Source organism: Callorhinchus milii, unplaced genomic scaffold, assembly GCF_018977255.1.
Source record: "Callorhinchus milii isolate IMCB2004 unplaced genomic scaffold, IMCB_Cmil_1.0 Scaffold242, whole genome shotgun sequence".
In the NCBI taxonomy this organism is placed as follows: Eukaryota; Metazoa; Chordata; class Chondrichthyes; order Chimaeriformes; family Callorhinchidae; genus Callorhinchus; species Callorhinchus milii.
In genome coordinates, this window is record NW_024704983.1 from 39,474 (window position 1) to 59,763 (window position 20,290).

Consider the following 20,290-nt stretch of genomic DNA (forward strand, 5'->3'; position numbering starts at 1 on the left):
CCCCCCTCTCCCCCCAGCCCGCCCTCCCCCCTCTACCCCAGCCCGCCCTCCCCCTCTCCCCCAGCCCGCCCTCCCCCTCTCCCCCCAGCCCGCCCTCCCCCCTCTACCCCCAGCCCGCCCTCCCCCTCTCCCCCCAGCCCGCCCTCCCCCCTCTCCCCCAGCCCGCCCTCCCCCCTCTACCCCCAGCCCGCCCTCCCCCTCTCCCCCCAGCCCGCCCTCCCCCTCTACCCCCAGCCCGCCCTCCCCCTCTACTCCCAGCCCGCCCTCCCCCCTCTCCCCCAGCCCGCCCTCCCCCTCTCCCCCAGCCCGCCCTCCCCCTCTCCCCCAGCCCGCCCTCCCCCCTCTCCCCCCAGCCCGCCCTCCCCCTCTCCCCCCAGCCCGCCCTCCCCACTCTCCCCCCAGCCCGCCCTCCCCCTCTCCCCCAGCCCGCCCTCCCCCCTCTCCCCCCAGCCCGCCCTCCCCCTCTCCCCCAGCCCGCCCTCCCCCTCTCCCCCAGCCCTCCACCCAACCCCGCGCGCCCCCCACTCTGCCCAACTCCCCTCCCCCTCCTGAGCAGTAAATGCTCTTAGATTGTTTGCTGACCCCCTCTCTCTGTCTCTCTCTGTCTCGCTCCTGATAGTACAAGTTGCTTGCAGTCTGGGGTCCGGTCACAGGGGGTCAGTCGCTCGAGGGAGTGGGGGTGGGGGTGCGGGGGAGGGGAGATCTAGTTCCCGTCCCTGTCCGACCTGCTCCCGGAAAAGACACGATTGGCAAACCTGGCCCGTGATATCCTGTGTCCGCTGACACCTGGCCTCCCCCACCCCACTGGATGCTCCCCACTCCCTCCTCCCCCCGGAGAGTGTTCTCCCCCATGTCCATGGGGTGTCCTCTCTCTCCCCGCCCCTCCCTCAACAGGATGTTCTCCCGGCCCCCACGGGGTGTTTCCCGCCCCCCCCCCACTCCCGCCGCAGGGTGTTCTCCCTCCCCCTGGGGTGTTCTCCCCCCCCCCGGGTGTTCTCTCCACTCCCCCCCGGGATGTCCGTTTCCCCCCACCCCCTTCACTGTGACACCGTCTCCCGTTGGCTGCGGCTCTGAAATCTGATGTTGAATTTGGGTTTTTTTATCTGAAAATTAAAGACCAAAAAATGACCAACATTAAACAAATGCCTTTAGTTTGTTTTGTTGCTGATCCTCCTCCCCATTCCCCCCACCCCTCTCTCTGACCCTCTCTCTGTCCTGGACAGTATCGTGGAGGTGGGCTGGGGGGAGAGAGGGAGTCACTGTGTTCATCCCCTGTCCACTTCCAGCACCCTCCCCACTTCCCCCCACCAGACAGCCCCCTGACAGGGAAGCCTGGGCCTATCTGCTGAGTCTATCTCAGTGAGAGACTCACACATTTATCTATTAAACCATAGGGTAGTGATGGGGGGAGAGACTTCATGATTGAATTGTTTACGTCTGTGTGTGTGTATGTGTATGTATATGTGTCTGTGTGTGTCTGTGTGTATGTGTCTGTCTGTGTGTGTGTGTGTCTGTGTGTATGTCTGTGTGTGTGTATATGTGTGTGTGTGTCTGTGAGTGTGTGTCTGTGAGTGTGTGTCTGTGTGTGTGTGTCTGTGTGTATGTGTGTGTGTATGTGTATGTGTGTGTGTGTGTGTGTAACTCTAGCCCTAAGTCCCATTCCCGCCCTCTGCTCTTTTTAATCTGTCTGTGCAGTTTGGCCAGGGTGTGAGCAGGGTTTTGGGCTGTTTGTGAGCAGGGTTTGGGGCTGGGTGTGGGTGTGCACACATATATGTGAGTGCCTGTGTGTGAGTGCACATAAGTGTGTGAAAATGACTGAATGCGTGCGCTGCATCCCAGAGACCAGGTGCCCAGGAGGGATTGGGTTGGAGTCAGGTTGGATCCTCAGTGGCATAATTTCCTGTAGAACATTATTCACCGAGACAATAACCAACAATCATTGATGTCGCAGGTTATCATGTCAGGAGGATATCTCAAACGTCTCAGGATTGCTGGAGATTAACCAGCTTTAGCCACTCAGTGTCAGTCTGGCTCAGTCAGAGGTTTGTGGGTTCAAGTCTCACGTTGGGATTTGCTGCTGTATATAGTCTAAGCTGACGCTCCAGTGCAGTGCTGGGCAGACGCTGCATTACTGGAGGTGCCTCATTAAGGTGAGAAGTTAAGCCGAGGCCCCGTTTGCCTGTTTGGGCAGATGTTAAAGATCTCCCGCGGTGTTGAGCGAATAGAGAAGGGAGTTTCTCTCTCTCTCCTGGTCGACAAACCCCAGATAAAATCGCTAATTCACTCGCTCGCTGCACGGCTGTTTGCGAGACATTGTGCAGTATTTGCCCACTAAACTCACAGTCACTACACTTTACGGTGAATCCTATGAAGAGTTTGAGTCATTGTCCTGATGTGAAAGCAGCTGTTGCCGTAATGTAACGTTATTATTGTCAATAAGAACTAAGCCACACAGTTTGCCATTGATATTGCTGTCTGACAGCTTTCCCACTGCTTGTCCAGCTCGGACCACCCGCCCCGTTAGGGCCTTGGCTCGGGGTTAACAGGAGCCGAGGGGGAGATATCAACTTTGTGACTCCCAAGGGTTGCTGAGGAGCCAGGCCGGGCGAGTGTAACCGGTGTGATGGGGTGAGGGTGGGGGAGCTGGGGTGATCTCCAGGCTGGGGTGACATTCCCTATACACGTCACAGTTGTGTAACAAAGTTGTGTAACAAAGTTTACACAACTCCCTCAGTCCCCCCCGCCTCGCCCCCTCTCTTCCCCTTTTTAAGTCCGGCCTTAAAACCTTCCTTTTCAACCATGTTTACGGTCACCCCCACCCCCCGGCTCGGAGTCGGGCTCCACCGTTGTTAAGCGCTCTGGGACGCTGCCCTGCGTGGAGGGCGCTATATACATGTAAGTTGTTGTTTAGTTTTTACTTTATCTCAAATTGTGTGTTTTCGGGGAGGGTAAAATCTCTGTGATTGTCAGGGCGGGAGGTGGAGGGGACGGGGGGGGGGTGAGATTCTGGCTCAGTGTGAGCTGGCTGACTGGGCAGGTTAAGACCCACATCAGGGGAAAATCCAGCGGGCAATTTTTTACCCTCTCTCCCCACCCACTCCCTTAAATAAAAATCGTTCTTTAGTTGAATTATTTTGATAAGCAGCTGCCAAGTCTTTGTGGAGTCCCAATAGCTCAGCGAGAGGACCCGGGTATGATTCCTGGGCGGGTCAGAGTGAAACATTGGACACGTTTCCTTACTCCACACACACTCCCTCAAAAATAAAAAATAATTAGGTCACACAATCCACAACTGTTTGTGGTGACGCTGCTGTGCGCAATTGGCTGCCGTGTTTTGCCCACAAAGACACAGTCGATCCACTTTACAGTGCATCCCATGAGACATCTCAAAGCTGTGATAAGGCGCTGTATCAAATGCAACGGTTATTATTGTTATAAGGTCCTATAATGTTGTGTCTGACCTCCTAGACCACTTTCTGTAGGTTTTAATGAATATTATTTCTTAATCCACACTTTGTACACCCTCCCGGAGGGCTGACAGCTCTCAGCAGTTTGTTGACCTTTGTAAATACGCTTCTCTTATACCAAGTGGTTTGTGTCTGATTTACATGACAAGCTGACGGTCGCTGTGTAGAACAGCTCTCGTTTGTCTTATTATTAAAATCAATTTAAAAAAAAAGTGGAAGATGTTACTTTGTTGGTTCAGAGGCCGAGGGAAGAACATGGGCTGGTTTCAAACCCTGTTCAACTTGTTTACATAGCGCCCATCACACAGGGCACATCGCGGAGCCCTGGTGCTGAGCCGGGACGAGTGGGGACGTGAAGATGGGGACGGAGGGGGCGAGGAGGAGAGATTGAGGGAGAGAGATCCAGAGGTTCGGGGCACAGTGGCTGAAAGCATAGCCACTGATGGTGGAGCGGAGGGGACGGGGGACAAGCGGGAGGTCAACCGCACCACTGACTGCACCAAACCAAACAGCAGAGAGGTCCCGGAGGGACCCTAAGTGAAGGTGGAGGGGGGGGTTGAGGGAGGGGCGGGGCTGAGGGTGGGGCGGGGGTGGGGGCGGGACTGAGAGGCGGGGCTGAGGGTGGGGGCAGGGCTGAGGGTGGGGCGGGGCTGAGGGTGGGGGCGGGGGTGGGGGCGGGACTGAGGGTGGGGCGGGGCTGGGGGTGGGACTGAGGGAGGGGCGGGGCTGAGGGTGGGGGAGGGGCTGAGGGTGGGGGCGGGGCTGAGGGCGGGCTGAGGGTGGGGGAGGTGCTGAGGGAGGGGCGGGACTGAGGGAGGGGCGGGTCTGAGGGTGGGGAGGGGCTGAGGGTGGGGCGGGGCTGAGGGAGGGGCGGGGCTGAGAGTGGGGGCGGGGCTGAGGGTGGGGGCGGGGCTGAGGGAGGAGCGGGGCTGAGGGTGGGGGAGGGGCTGAGGGAGGGGCGGGACTGAGGGAGGGGCGGGGCCGAGGGTGGGGGAGGGGCTGAGGGAGGGGCGGGGCTGAGGGAGGGGCGGGGCTGAGGGTGGGGGAGGGGCTGAGGGAGGGGCGGGGCTGAGGGAGGGGCGGGGCTGAGGGAGGGGCGGGGCTGAGGGAGGGGCGGGGCTGAGGGTGGGGGAGGGGCTGAGGGTGAGGGAGGGGCTGAGGGTGAGGGAGGGGCGGGGCGGGGCTGAGGGTGGGGGAGGGGCTGAGGGTGAGGGAGTGGCTGAGGGTGGGGGCGGGGCTGAGGGTGGGGGCGGGACTGAGGGAGGAGCGGGGCTGAGGGTGGGGAGGGGCTGAGGGAGGGGCGGGACTGAGGGAGGGGCGGGGCCGAGGGTGGGGGAGGGGCTGAGGGAGGGGCGGGGCTGAGGGAGGGGCGGGGCTGAGGGTGGGGGCGGGGCTGAGGGTGAGGGAGGGGCGAGGCTGAAGGTCGGGGACAGTATAATTGGATGAGGTCAGGGGGCGGAGACGAGTGACTACAATTCCCAGGATTCTCTCCGCGTACTGCGTGACGTCACTTCCGACTGACGGCCATGATTTCCGGTGTGATGGCTCCCGGAGGGAAGGCAACCGATTTGGGCGGTTTTACAGGTACAGTCCCGAAAGGGAGAGAGTGGAGAGTGTGGGGGGGGAGTGTGTGGGGAGTGTGGGGGGTGGGGGAGAGTGTGGGGGAGTGTGGGGGGGGAGAGCGCGGGGGGGGAGAGCGGGAGGGGAGGGGGAGAGTGTGTGGGGAGTGTGGGGGGTGGGGGAGAGTGTGGGAGGGGGTGGGGGAGAGTGTGGGGGAGAGTGTGGGTGGGGGGAGGGGAGAGTGTGGGGGGTGGGGCGAGGGGAGAGTGTGGGGGAGTAGGGGGGGGGAGAGAGTGTGGGAGAGTGTGGAGGAGAGTGTGGGGTGGGGGAGTGTGTGGGGGAGTGGGGGGTGGGTGGGAGGGGAGAGTGTGGGGGGAGGGGGAGAGAGTGTGGGGAGGGGAGAGAGTGTGGGGGAGAGTGTGGGGTGGGAGGGGGAGAGAGTGTGGGAGGGGAGAGAGTGTGGGAGGGGAGAGAGTGTGAGGGGAGAGTGTGGTGGAGAGAGTGTGGGGGGAGAGAGTGTAGGGGAGGGGGAGAGAGTGTGGGGGAGAGTGTCGGGTGGGGGGAGAGGGTGGGGGGGAGGGGGAGAGAGTGTGGGGAGGGGGAGAGAGTGTGGGGAGAGTGTGGGGTGGGAGGGGGGAGAGAGTGTGGGAGGGAGAGAGTGTGGGAGGGAGAGTGTGAGAGGGAGAGAGTGTGGTGGAGAGAGTGTGGGGGGAGAGAGTGTAGGGGAGGGGGAGAGAGTGTGGGGGAGAGTGTCGGGTGGGGGGGAGAGGGTGGGGGGAGGGGAGGGTGGGGGGAGGGGGAGGGTGGGGGGAGGGGGAGGGTGGGGGGGTGGGGGAGAGTGGGGGGTGGGGAGAGTGTGGGAGGGGAGAGAGTGTGGGAGGGGAGACAGTGTGGGAGGGGAGACAGTGTGGGAGGGGGAGACAGTGTGGGAGGGGGGGAGAGTGTGGTGGAGAGAGTGTGGGGGAGGGGAGAGAGTGTAGGGGAGGGGAGAGAGTGTGGGGGAGAGTGTCGGGTGGGGGGAGAGTGTGGGGGGGAGGGGAGGGGAGGGGGAGGTGGGGGGAGGGGAGAGTGTGGGGGAGGGGGAGAGTGTGGGGAGAGGGGGAGAGTGTGGGGAGGGGGAGTGTGGGGAGAGTGTGGGGTGGGAGGGAGAGTGTGAGGGGGAGTGTGGGGAGAGTGGGGGGGAGGGGGAGAGAGTGGGGGGGGGAGAGAGTGTGAGGGGGAGAGAGTGTGTGGGAGAGAGAGTGTGGGGGAGGGGGGAGAGTGTGGTGGAGAGAGTGTGGGGGAGGGAGAGAGTGTGGGGGGGGAGTGTGGGGAGGGAGAGTGTGGGGGGGGGGAGAGGGGGGAGAGAGAGTGTGGGGGAGAGAGCGTGTGGGGGAGAGAGAGTGGGGAGGGGAGTGTGGGGTGGGAGGGGGTGGGAGGGAGAGTGTGGGGGAGAGTGTGGGTGGGAGGAGAGTGTGAGGGGAGTGTGGGGGAGAGTGGGCTGTGGGGGTGTGGGGGAGAGTGGGCGGTGGGGGGAGGGGGGAGAGTGGGGAGAGTGTGGGGTGGGGGGGGAGGGAGAGAGTGTGGGGAGGGAGAGTGTGGGGGAGAGTGGGCGGTGGGGGGAAGGGGAGTGTGGGGAGAGTGGGCGGTGGGGGGAGGGGGAGTGTGGGGGAGAGTGGGGGGTGGGAGGGAGAGTGTGAGGGGGAGTGTGGGGAGAGTGGCGGTGGGGGGGGAGGGAGAGAGTGTGGGGGGAGGGGAGTGGGTGGGGAGGGGGGGAGAGAGTGTGGGGAGAGTGTGCGGGAGAGTGGGGGGCGGGGGAGAGTGTGGGGAAGTGTGGGAGGGGGGAGTGGGGGGAGGGGGAGAGTGTGGGGGAGGGGGAGAGGAGGGGGAGAGTGTGGGGAGGGAGTGTGGGGAGAGTGTGGGGTGGGAGGGAGAGTGTGAGGGGGAGTGTGGGGAGAGTGGGGGGGGGAGGGGGAGAGAGTGGGGGGGGAGAGTGTGGGGGGGGAGAGAGTGTGGGGGGAGTGTGGGGGAGGGGGGGGAGAGAGTGTGGGGGAGAGAGTGTGGGGAGAGAGAGTGTGGGGAGAGAGTGTGGGGGGAGAGAGTGTGGGGGGGGAGAGTGTGGTGGAGAGAGTGTGGGGGGAGGGGAGAGAGTGTGGGGGGGAGTGTGGGGAGGGGAGAGTGTGGGGGGAGGGGAGAGAGTGGGGGGAAGGGGAGAGAGTGTGGGGGAGAGAGAGTGGGGAGGGGAGTGTGGGTGGGAGGGGGGGTGGGAGGGAGAGTGTGGGGGAGAGTGTGGGGTGGGAGGAGAGTGTGAGGGGGAGTGTGGGGGAGAGTGGGCTGTGGGGGTGTGGGGGAGAGTGGGCGGTGGGGGGGGAGGGGGAGAGTGGGGGAGGGGAGAGTGGGGGAGAGTGTGGGGTGGGGGGGAGGGAGAGAGTGTGGGAGGGAGAGTGTGGGGGAGAGTGGGCGGTGGGGGGAGGGGGAGTGTGGGGGAGAGTGGGCGGTGGGGGGAGGGGGAGTGTGGGGAGAGTGGGGGTGGGAGGAGAGTGTGAGGGGGAGTGTGGGGGAGAGTGGGCGGTGGGGGGGAGGGAGAGAGTGTGGGGGGGAGGGGGAGTGGGGTGGGGGAGGGGGAGAGAGTGTGGGGAGAGTGTGCGGGAGAGTGGGGGGCGGGGGAGAGTGTGGGGAAGTGTGGGAGGGGGGAGTGGGGGGAAGTGTGGGAGGGGGAGTGGGGGGCAGTGTGGGAGGGGGGAGTGTGGGAGGGGGTGTAAGTGCCTGTGTTTCTCAGCAGTCAGGAGGTCTCGGCTGTTAGTGGATTTTGGGGATCAGTTTCCGAGGGGAATAATCCCTCATAATAATAATTAATTCATAATTTAGTGACTCAACTCACGGCTGTGTGTGTGGGACTGTGTGTGTGTGGGGCTGTGTGTGTGTGGACTGTGGTGTGTGGGACTGTGTGTGTGGGGCTGGTGTGTGTTACTCTGTGTGTGGGGCTGTGTGTGTGTGGGGCTGTGTGTGTGTGGGACTGTGTGTGTGTGGGACTGTGTGTGTGTGGGGCTGTGTGTGTGTGGGGCTGTGTGTGTGTGGGGCTGTGTGTGTGTGGGGCTGTGTGTGTGTGGGGCTGTGTGTGTGTGTGGGGCTGTGTGTGTGTGGGGCTGTGTGTGTGTGGGGCTGTGTGTGTGTGGGGCTGTGTGTGTGAGACTGTGTTGTGGCTGTGTGTGTGGGACTGTGTGTGTGGGACTGTGTGTGTGACGTGAAAAGCGCTATATCAAATGCAAGGATTATTAGAGAGAGAGAGCGCGGATTCCATTGCAGCCACAGGGAGATTCCCTTGGATTCAGGATGACCTGTTATGAGTTGCTTTTGGTCCACATAAGCAGTGTTGACCTTAGTGGGACCTGATTAGTTTTGGTGTGTGTCACACCCCGGCTGACAGACAGCTGTTAGAGATATGTTGATGACTGTGGACAGTTACTGAGCGGGTTCCTGGCTGTGGATCCTGAGATCATTGTTCTCTCCTTCACTGCAGCGATCCCGGTGACATTTTCCCAGAGCAGCCGGTGCTGCCATTATCTGTATGTGAAGGAACACCGAGTGCGAGAGGGAGCGGGTACGAGCAGGCCGCAGGACAGGACCTTGTTTGTGCTGAACGTGCCTCCCTACTGCACCCAGGTACAGGTTTCTCTCTCTCACTCTGGGTCACTTTCTTTTTCACACTCACATTCATTCTGTGTCTTTCTCTTTCTCTTTGTGACTCGTACACACTCACTGTGTGTGTGTTGTGTGTGCCTCTCTCTCACTATGTGTCTCATGCTCTCTGTCTCTCTCACACTCTCTGTGTCTCCCTCACCCTCTCTCTCACTGTGTGCGTCTCTCTCTCTCTCTCTCTTGCACACTCTGTCCATCTGTGTCCAGGGCTCCCTCTTCCTCTTCGTCCTCTCTCCTGCCTTCAATACCGTGGACTATTCCATCCTCTACACCGCCTCTCCTCTCACCTCATCCTTTAAGGTTCTGTCCTTGAATGGTTCAGGTCTTATCTCTCACACTGTCTCCAATTTGTCTCTGCTAATGGTTACTCTTCCAGCCTCCATACCGTCTCGTGCGGCATTTCTCAGGGCTCTGTCCTCGATCCCCTCCTCTTCAACCTTTACATGCTCCCCCTTGGTGACATCATTTGTAGACGTGGGATCAATTTCCATATGTATGCGGATGAGGATGACACCCAACTCTATCTCTTTGCCTTCACCCTCAACTCCAGGACACACTGCAGTCCTGACAGACTGCCTGTCTGACATCAAGTCATGGATTAAACCAAACTTTTACAGCTGAACCACAAGGCCGAGGCTCCTGATTGAGTTCCGTCAACACTTCCTCACCCCAGGCGCTGACCATCCACCATCACCATCCACGGTTACTCACTCCACCTCACTGAGCCAGTCAGGAACCTTAGGGTCTTGTTTGACCCTCAAATTTCCTTTCTCCTCATATCCGTGCCATGACCCACTTTGCCTTCTCCACCTCCGCAACATCACCCGGCTCCACCACTGCCTCACACCGTAGGCCCCCGAAACCCTCATCTATGTATTTGTCACCTCAAGGCTCGACTTCGGAACCTCTCTCCTAGTCGGCCTCCCCAACTCTTCCCTCCACAAGCTGCAGATCATCCAGAACTCTGCAGCTCGTGTCCTCTCCTGCACCAGGCTCCGTGACCCCATCAAACCCACTCTCGCCTGACTCCACTGACTCCCCATCCCTCAGAGGATAGAATTCAGAATCCTCGTCCTCACCTTCAAGGCCCTCCATAGCCTTGCACCCTTCTACCTCTTTGACCTGCTGACCCCCTACCAACCTGCCCGCTCCCTCCATTCAGCGAGCTCCGGCCTGCTCCAGGTCTCCCGCCCAACCCACTCTATCGTCGGTGGACGGGCTTTCAGTCTCTCTGCCCCCACACTCTGGAACTTCATTCCACAATCCCTTCCCCTCGCTCCCTCTCTTGCCTCCTTCAAGGCACGACTCAAGACCCTCCTTTTCGACCATGTCTTCAAACCGCCCTTCTACCCCCGAAATATAAATATAATTTTGTTGTCTCTCTCTCTGTCTCACGCTCTCTGTGTGTGACTCTCTCTGTATATGTGTGTCACTTTCTCTCTCTCTCTGCCTCTCACTCTCTCCGTATCACTCTTTCTTTCCCTCTCTGTCTCTCTCTCCTCTCTCACTCTCACGCTCCCTGTGTTGTGTTCAGGGCGGGTTGCGGAGGCTGTTCTCGCAGTGTGGGCTGGTGCAGGATGTGCAGCTGCAGGAGAAGCCGGGCCCCGGAACCAGGGCATCAGTGGAGGAATCCGGCTTCTTCAACACCCAGAGGCTGAAGGTGATCCTATGTATGTGTGTAACTGTGTGTGTGTGAGACACTGTGTGTGACTGTGTGTGTGTGAGACGCTGTGTGTGTGTGACGCTGTGTGTGACTGTGTGTGTGAGACGCTGTGTGTGACTGTGTGTGTGTGAGAGACGCTGTGTGTGTGAGACGCTGTGTGTGACTGTGTGTGTGTGAGACGCTGTGTGTGTGTGACGCTGTGTGTGACTGTGTGTGTGAGACGCTGTGTGTGACTGTGTGTGTGTGAGAGACGCTGTGTGTGACTGTGTGTGTGTGAGACGCTGTGTGTGACTGTGTGTGTGAGACGCTGTGTGACTGTGTGTGTGAGACGCTGTGTGTGACTGTGTGTGTGTGAGACGCTGTGTGTGACTGTGTGTGTGTGAGACGCTGTGTGTGACTGTGTGTGTGTGAGACGCTGTGTGTGACTGTGTGTGTGAGACGCTGTGTGTGACTGTGTGTGTGAGACGCTGGGTGTGACTGTGTGTGAGACGCTGTGTGTGAGACGCTGTGTGTGTGAGACGCTGTGTGTGTGAGACGCTGTGTGTGACTGTGTGTGTGTGAGAGACGCTGTGTGTGACTGTGTGTGTGTGAGACGCTGTGTGTGTGTGAGACGTTGTGTGTGACTGTGTGTGTGAGACGCTGTGTGTGACGGTGTGTGTGTGAGACGCTGTGTGTGACTGTGTGTGTGTGAGACGCTGTGTGTGACTGTGTGTGAGACGCTGTGTGTGACTGTGTGTGTGACTGTGTGTGTGAGACGCTGTGTGTGACTGTGTGTGTGAGACGCTGTGTGTGACTGTGTGTGTGAGACGCTGTGTGTGACTGTGTGTGTGAGACGCTGTGTGTGACTGTGTGTGTGAGAGACGCTGTGTGTGACTGTGTGTGTGAGACGCTGTGTGTGACTGTGTGTGTGAGACGCTGTGTGTGACTGTGTGTGTGAGAGACGCTGTGTGTGACTGTGTGTGTGAGACGCTGTGTGTGACTGTGTGTGTGAGACGCTGTGTGTGACTGTGTGTGAGAGACGCTGTGTGTGACTGTGTGTGAGACGCTGTGTGTGACCCACTGTGTGTGTGACTGTGTGACGGTGTGTTTGTGATGTGTGTGTAGTGCGACGGTGTAGTGTGTATGGGATGCTCTCTATTGGTGACTGTGTGTGAAGTGTGTGTATGACTGTGTGTGAGATGCTGTGTGTGTGTAATGTGATTGTCTTTGGTTACAGGGGTTCCGTGTGGCCTATGTGCTGTTTAAACGTCCGGCCGCCCTGAAGTCTGTGCAGTCATTGAGTTTGCGAGATCCCTGGGCGCTGTCCACAGCCTCCGAGCCGGTCCCCACAGGCCTGCAGAGTGAGTGCTCCCAGAATCCAGACAGTGGTGGTGAACAGTTGTTTTTCTGACTGGAGGGAAGTGTGCAGTGGTGTGCCCCGGGGGTCAGTATTGGGGCCACTGCTGTTTGTGATGATAATAATAATAACAATCCTTGCATTTTATATAGCGCTTTTCACGTCTTCTAGACGTCTCAAAAGCGCTTCACAGAATAGACTGTAAAGTGAATTAACCGTATATTTGAGGGTGAAATCTCTATATGATCTGTATAAATGACCTGGACGGGTACAGAGAGCACAATTTCCAAGTTTGAGATGATACAAAGCGAGGAAAAGCAGTAAACAGTGAGGAGGATAGTAGCCGACTGCAAGAGGACATAGACAGACTGGTAACATGGGCAGACACGGGGCAGATGAAATTTAATGCAGATAAATATTTTGGGAGGAAGAATGAGGAAGAATAAGCTGATGGTACTATCTTAAAGTGGGTGAAGGAACAGAGAGACCTGGGGGTTCATATCAGTAAATCTTTGAAGGTGGCCGGACAGGAAGATAAAGCTGTTAAAAAAGCATCCGGGATACGAGGCTTTATTAATAGGGGCATAGAATACACAAATCAGGAAGTTATGATGAACCTTTATATAAACACTGGTTAGGCCTCAGCGAGAGACTGTGTTCAGTTTTGGGCCCCATACTGAGGAGAAATGTTTTCACACAGCGAGTTCTTTGGATCTGGATTGCATTGCTTGAGAGGCTGGTGGAAGCCAATTCAATAACAACTTTTAACAACAACAACAAACTTCCATGTGTAAAGCGCCTTTCACGTCGGGAGGACGTCCCAAGGCGCTGGACAGACAGAGTTATGGACACGAGCTGGGGGTCGTGGTCAGGGAAGGGGGAGGGCAGGGGGGGAAGCAGGGAGATCAAAAGCATGATCGAAGAGGAGGCTTGAGGTGGGTCTTGAAGGTAGTGAGGGAGGGGTCGAGATGGAGGGAAGGCGGGATGGAGGTCCAAAGGGTGGGGGCAGAGTGGTGGAATAAGGGATATGCTCATCTAATGTGGCTCAACAACAACAACTTGCATTTATATAGCACCCTTCACACAGGTCAGTGTGTCTGAGCATTGCACAATGGTAGGTTTAGACGTCAAGCAAGATCTTACACTGCTTCTCTAATGTTATGAATGAAGGAGAAGTAGATAATTTCTTGGGGAGAGCGGGTGGGAGTGGGAATGATCAGGGCTATGGGGAGGAGCGGGGCAGTGGGGTTGATCAGGGCTATGGGGAGGAGCGGGGCAGTGGGGTTGACCAGGGCTATGGGGAGGAGCGGGGCAGTGGGGTTGACCAGGGCTATGGGGAGGAGCGGGGCAGTGGGGTTGATTAGGGTTGTGGAGAGCGGGGGAGTGGGGTTGATCAGGCCTATGGGGAGAGAGTGGGAGAGTGGGGTAGATCAGGCCTATGGGGAGAGAGCGGGGAGTGGGGTTCAATCAGGGCTATGGGGCGAGAGGGGGGGAGTGGGGTTGATTAGGGTTGTGGAGAGCGGGTGAGTGGGGTTCATCAGGGCTGTGGGGAGAGAGCGGGGGAGTGGGGTTGATCAGGGATATGGGGGGAGAGAGGGGAGAGTGGGGTTGATGTGGAAGCTCTTTTCAAAGACCCGGCACAGAGACGATGGGCTGAATGGCACCTTCTGGACTGTATAATTCTATGATTCTTTGCAACGTCCGTGAAGTGAGTGATTTTATCTGCGGATTATCGGGACTGAGAAACTCCTGTCTGTTGTGCCCCAGCGCTGCGGGAGAGTTTTAATGTCTACCTGAACAGGGCACAGGTGAGGAGTGAGGTTTAATGTCTTACCCGAAGGACGCGGTCTCTGACTGTGCGACCCTCTCTCCCCCCGGCGTTGCGCTGGTGTGTCAGCACGGACTGTGGGATAATGCTGGTTTCTCTCCCGCTGCAGAGTGGATCAGTGATTATGCCTCAAAGATTGTTGACGCGGGGGAACTGCAGAGCGAGGTGGACCAGTTTCTTCAGAAGTACGATGAGCAGGTGGCCAAGGTAATCTCCCCGTCTGTCACACACAGAAACCCGTCACCGTGACCAGCCGGGTGTCTTGTCACACACACAAACCCGTCACCGTGACCGGCCGGGTGTCTGTCACACACGGAAACCCGTCACCGTGACCAGCCGGGTGTCTGTCACATGTAAGAACATAAGAATTAGGGCAGGAGTAGGCCATTCGGCCCCTCGAGCCTGTGCCCCGCCATTCGATAAGATCGTGGCTGATCTTCAGACCTGACTCTAATTACCCGCCCTCTCCCCATAGCCCCTAATGCCTCTGTTGTTTAAACGTCTGTCAGTCTCAGCCTTGAAAATGTTCGAGGACTGACATCTACAGCCTTCTGGGGAGTGAATTCCATAAAGTCACTGCCCTCTGAGTGAAGAAATGTTTCCTCAACTCTGTTCTAAAAGGCTGACCCTTAATTTTCAGACTGTGACCCCTGGTTATAGATTCTCCCACCGGGGAAACAGACCCTCGGTGTCTATCCAGCTTTTAAGAATCTTATAATGTTTCAATAAGATCCCCCCTAATTCTTCTGTACTCTATAGAGAATATACTCTCGGTGCGGTCTCACCAGGGCCCTATACAGTTGCAGCAAGACTTCCCTACTCTTGTACTCTAAACCTTTGGCAATGAATGCTAATATGCCGTTCGCCTTAGTTGCTGCTGCACCTGCAAACTAACTTTTTGAGAATGGTGTACAAGGACACCCAAATCCCTCTGAACACTAACACTATCTAATCTCTCCCCCTCTAGAAAATAATCTATTTTTCTATTTTTGCTGCCAAGGTGAATAACTTCACACTGCCCCACATTAAATTCCATCTGCCACCTACTCGCCCACTCCCCGAGCCTATCTATATCCCGTTGCAATCTTTTTGCATCATCCTCAGAGCTCACTCTCCCACCGAGTTTAGTGTCATCTGATCTGGATCATTGATGTAAATTGTAAATAGCTGAGGCCCAGCACTGATCCTTGTGGCACTCCACTCGTCACATCTCCTGCCAATTATCTCCTGCCAATTTGAGAATGACCGGTTTATCCCTACTCTCTGTTTTCTACCCATTAGCCACTCTTCAATCCGTGCTAATATGTTCCCATTAATCCCGTGGGCCATAGCCTTGTGCAATAGCCTTTTGTGTGGCACTTTGTCAAATGCCTTTTTAAAATCTAAATATACTACATCTACTGGTTCCCCCCTATCTAACCTGCAGATACATCTTCAAAAAACTCTAAAAGATTAGTGAAGCATGACTTCCCTTTTGTAAAGCCATGTTGACTCTGCCTAATCTTGTTATGGTCTTCCAGGAATCCCATAACGACATCTTTAATTAAGGACTCAAGAATTTTCCCTCCCACTGATGACAGACTAACTGGTCTATAGTTCCCCATCTTTTCTCTCCCACTCTTCTTAAACAGTAGTTTGCAATCTTCCATCAATGGGAACCGTTCCGGAATCCAGAGAATTTTGGAAGATCAAAGACAAGCTGTCCACTATCTCAGTAACCATCTCTTTTAAAACCCTAGGATGTAGGCCATCAGGTCCAGGAGATTTATCAGTTTTAAGACCTGATAATTTACCTAAAACCATTTCTTTACTAATATTAATTCCCAAGTTGCTCGCTAACATTGTCTTCTTGGTTCCCCTCTATTCTTGGTAGGTTTTCAGTGTCTTCTAAGGTGAAGACAGTAGCAAAGTACTTGTTTAATGACTCTGCCATGTCTTTGTCCCCTACTATAATTCTCCCGTCTCTGCCTGTAACGGACCCACATTTACCTTTGACAGCCTCTTCCTCTTTATATATTTATAAAAACTCTTGCAGTCTGTCTTTATGTTCTTCGCTAGTTTGCCCTCATATTCCATTTTCTCCCTCTTAATCACTTTTTTGGTTCTCCTTTGTTGATCCCTAAAGTTCTCCCAATCCTCGGGTTTACTACTCATCTTAGCTGTTTTATAGGCTTCTTCCTTTAACTTTATACTTTCCCTAACTGCTCTAGTTAGCCACGGTTGGGCCACCTTTCCTGTGGCATTCTTATTCCTCAAAGGAATACGTGCTCGCTGGGAATTTTGCACTATCTCCTTAAACGTCTGCCATTGCTGGTCTACTGTCAAATCCTTAAGTCTAATTTCCCAGTTTATTTTGGCTAAATCCTCTCTCATACCAGCAAAATTGGCTCTACTTAAATTTAAAACCTTTGCTTCGGACTTAACTACTTCTCTCTCTAACTTAATGCCAAATTCCATCGTATTATGATCACTTTGCCCGAGAGGAGCCTTAATTTCCAGTTTGCTGATCAGCTTTGCTTCATTGCACAAAACAAGGTCTAATATGGCCTGTTCCCTGTTTGGCTCCTCGGCACACTGATCTAGATAATTATCCCTAATACATTCTATAAACGCTTCCTCTATCTTATTTTTCCCAATTTGGTTGTCCCAATCTTTGTGCAGATTAAAATCACCCATAATTAATGTTTTTCCTTTGCTACATGCTCTGCTAATTTCCTGATTTATACCTTGAGAGATACTGTGGCTGCTGTTCGGGGGTCTATAAACTACTCCCACTAGAGTTTTCTGCCCCTTGTTGTTACGTATCTCTACCCATACTGACTCCACTTCCTGCTTTTCTGATTTAAAATCTTTCCTCACTACTGTTTTTATCCCATCCTTTATTATCAGGGCCACCCCCCCTCCTCGTTTACCACATTGCCTATCTTTCCTATACACCACGTACCATGGAATATTTAATAATAATAATAATCCTTGCATTTGATATAGCGCTTTTCACGTCGGGAGGACGTCCCAAAGCGCTTCACAGAACACACTGTTAAGTAAATTGACTGTATATTTGTGGGCGAACGCGGCAGCCAATTGCGCACAGCAATGTCCCACAAACAGTCGTAGAATGAAAATGATCAATTTATTATTGTTTTTGGTTTTGGAGGGATTATTATTATTAGGATTATTATTAGGCGTGTGGAGTAAGGAAACTTGCCCAAGGTTTCGCCCCACCCTTGATCTCCCTGTAACCGTGTCTCGGTGATGGCTTCCCGATCGTACCCGTTTGTTTCTATTTGTGCAGTTAGTTCATCTCTCGTTTCGAATGCTTCACGCATTCAGATACAGCACCTTTATTTCTGACTTCGGGCTATTAGTCCTATTCACCAGTACCCTATCCCTGGGCTTCCTTTCCCCACTTGACACACTTTGTTCATCTCCCTGGTTAATCTGCTCTCAGTTCTAATTTTAATTGTGACGGGTTATATGTGATTGAATTTACCCGCCTCTTAGTAGTTTAAAGCCCTGTTTAAAGGGTTTGGAAACCCGTCACAGTGCTGAAGAGTCTCCAAACTAGAATAATGGATTTCATGTCTGTCGTCTACATCTGAAAATTCCAGTGTGTGGAATGGGATGTGCTCTCTCTCCTCCAAGATGCTGGGATGTCCTCCCGAAGTGAAAGGTGAGTCACATTACTGAGAGCCTGATGGAGCAGGTTGGTGTTGAGCTGAGCTGCTGGTTATGTGTGTTTAGGAGGAAGCTCAGGCAGAGACGGAGGACGGGGTCCCAGACGAGGACGGCTGGGTAAAGGTCACACGCAGAGGTCGGCGACCTGGCATCCCCCGGACAGAGGCCAGTAACCTGCGGGCGGCGCAGAAAGAGAAACGCAACCGAGCCCGAAGGCAACTGCTCAACTTCTACACCTGGCAGCACCGAGAGACCAAGAGAGAGCGTGAGAAACCTTTACTATCATCCCTCTCGGGATATCGTGTGGCTTCATCTCATCTCCCCCAGAGAGAGAGCCACAGGGAAAGGCATCTGTAACAATGGGTTTCAGCCTCGAGAGTCTGACCTGGGAGTGTGGACACACAGTGTAGAGGAGCTTTACTGTGTCTCTAACTCTGACCTGGGAGTGTGGACACACAGTGTAGAGGAGCTTTACTGTGTCTCTAACCCTGACCTGGGAGTGTGGACACACAGTGTAGAGGAGCTTTACTGTGTCTCTAACCCTGACCTGGGAGTGTGGACGCACAGTGTAGAGGAGCTTTACTGTGTCTCTAACCCTGACCTGGGAGTGTGGACGCACAGTGTAGAGGAGCTTTACTGTGTCTCTAACCCTGACCTGGGAGTGTGGACACACAGTGTAGAGGAGCTTTACTGTATCTCTAACCCTGACCTGGGAGTGTGGACGCACAGTGTAGAGGAGCTTTACTGTGTCTCTAACCCTGACCTGGGAGTGTGGACGCACAGTGTAGAGGAGCTTTACTGTGTCTCTAACCCTGACCTGGGAGTGTGGACACACAGTGTAGAGGAGCTTTACTGTGTCTCTAACCCTGACCTGGGAGTGTGGACGCACAGTTTAGAGGGAACTTTACTGTGTCTCTAACCCTGACCTGGGAGTGTGGACACACAGTGGAGAGGAGCTTTACTGTGTCTCTAACCCTGACCTGGGAGTGTGGACGCACAGTGTAGAGGAGCGTTACTGTGTCTCTAACCCTGACCTGGGAGTGTGGACGCACAGTGTAGAGGAGCGTTACTGTGTCTCTAACCCTGACCTGGGAGTGTGGACACACAGTGTAGAGGAGCTTTACTGTGTCTCTAACCCTGACCTGGGAGTGTGGACGCACAGTTTAGCGGGAACTTTACTGTGTCTCTAACCCTGATCTGGGAGTGTGGACGCACAGTGTAGAGGAGCTTTACTGTGTCTCTAACCCTGACCTGGGAGTGTGGACGCACAGTGTAGAGGAGCTTTACTGTGTCTCTAACCCTGACCTGGGAGTGTGGACACACAGTGTAGAGGAGCTTTACTGTATCTCTAACCCTGACCTGGGAGTGTGGACGCACAGTGTAGAGGAGCTTTACTGTGTCTCTAACCCTGACCTGGGAGTGTGGACGCACAGTGTAGAGGAGCGTTACTGTGTCTCTAATCCTGACCTGGGAGTGTGGACGCACAGTGTAGAGGAGCGTTACTGTGTCTCTAACCCTGACCTGGGAGTGTGGACGCACAGTGTAGAGGAGCGTTACTGTGTCTCTAACCCTGACCTGGGAGTGTGGACGCACAGTGTAGAGGAGCGTTACTGTGTCTCTAACCCTGACCTGGGAGTGTGGACACACAGTGTAGAGGAGCTTTACTGTGTCTCTAACCCTGACCTGGGAGTGTGGACGCACAGTGTAGAGGAGCATTACTGTGTCTCTAACCCTGACCTGGGAGTGTGGACGCACAGTGTAGAGGGAGCTTTACTGTGTCTCTAACCCTGACCTGGGAGTGAGGACACACAGTGTAGAGGAGCTTTACTGTGTCTCTAACCCTGACCTGGGAGTGTGGACGCACAGTGTAGAGGAGCTTTACTGTGTCTCTAACCCTGACCTGGGAGTGTGGACGGTAACATTATGTCCCTCACGTTCTATTCACTCTTTTAGATATTGCTCAGCTTCGGAAGAAGTTTGAAGAGGACAAACAGAAGATCACCCTCATGAGGGCCCAGCGCAAGTTCAGGCCTTACTGAGAGGCCGGCCTCAACCTCTCTTCCTGAGACCATCTCTGCTCCTCACACAGCGCTGTGTGAGTGACTGACCTCTGTGCTCCCCACACAGCGCTGTGTGAGTGACTAACCTCTGTGCTCCCCACACAGCGCTGTGTGAGTGACTGATCTCTGTGCTCCCCACACAGCGCTGTGTGAGTGACTGATCTCTGTGCTCCCCACACAGCGCTGTGTAAGTCCATCACAGGGTGGGAGTGATCTTTCTGACCCAGTCTGTATGTCTGTGTGTGTATTGGGCGACGGCTGAGCTGAAACCCTGATCTGTAAACAAAACAATACAATATTTCTTACCATTTTCTGAGTTTCCAGCGTTGCTGCATTGATCTGTGACCATCTCTAGGCCTGTTCCTGAGCTACAGATTACAGGTGTACAGCAACTTTCATGTCAAGAGGATGTCCCAAGACACTGAACAGTCAGGGTTTGCATCTGAGCAGGAGGTTGGGATCAGGAGGGTGACGAAGAGGAGGGTCATGGGACAGGCCTTGAAGGAGGAAGGGAGCAACTGTGGAATGGAGTTTCAAAGGGTGGGGGCAGAGAGGCTAACGTTATATAAATGCAAGTTGTCCCTGACTTCTCTGCTGTCTTCGACACTCGACTATTCTGGTGTCTCCACAAACAGCCCTTGTACCCTCTCGTGCAGTATTCCTTAGGGCTTTGTCCTTGGTTCTCTCCTCTTCAATCTAAATGCGCTCCCTCTAGGTGACAACATCCACAATCATAGGGTTAACTTCCACATATGAGGATGACTGCCCCCCAATTCTATCTGCCTCCACCCTTGACTCCAGGATCCACTGCTGTCCTGAGAGACTGCTGTCAGACATCAAGTCCTGGATCAGAGCTAACTCAACCTGCTCTGCCTTCCCCACCTCCACAACATCGCCCAGCTCCGCCACTGTCTCACATCACAGTCCCCCGAGACCCTCATACACGTATTGATCACATCCAGGCTCGACTATGCCAACTCCCTGACCTCCTAGTCGGCCTCCCCAACTCTTCCCTCCACAAAC

General features: G+C 55.3%; 1 protein-coding gene across 1 annotated transcript; it reads left to right on the plus strand.

The window, feature by feature from the left end:
* Nucleotides 1-4,967: 4,967 nt before the first annotated feature.
* Nucleotides 4,968-19,578, plus strand: rrp7a (ribosomal RNA processing 7 homolog A). Its single transcript, XM_042346014.1, has 7 exons — nt 4,968-5,051; nt 8,527-8,669; nt 10,240-10,365; nt 11,585-11,708; nt 13,642-13,739; nt 17,274-17,472; nt 19,161-19,578. Exons 1-7 carry the CDS (start codon nt 4,994-4,996, stop codon nt 19,244-19,246), a joined length of 834 nt encoding a protein of 277 aa, XP_042201948.1. The 5' UTR covers nt 4,968-4,993; the 3' UTR covers nt 19,247-19,578.
* Nucleotides 19,579-20,290: the final 712 nt, after the last annotated feature.

Bases quoted from the DNA above. Each gene is read 5' to 3' on its own strand.
- rrp7a (XM_042346014.1), top strand. From the start codon at position 4,994: ATGATTTCCGGTGTGATGGCTCCCGGAGGGAAGGCAACCGATTTGGGC. The intron at 5,052-8,526 runs GTACAGTCCCGA...CCTTCACTGCAG, and splicing joins CGATTTGGGCGGTTTTACAG to CGATCCCGGTGACATTTTCC. The intron at 8,670-10,239 runs GTACAGGTTTCT...TGTTGTGTTCAG, and splicing joins TGCCTCCCTACTGCACCCAG to GGCGGGTTGCGGAGGCTGTT.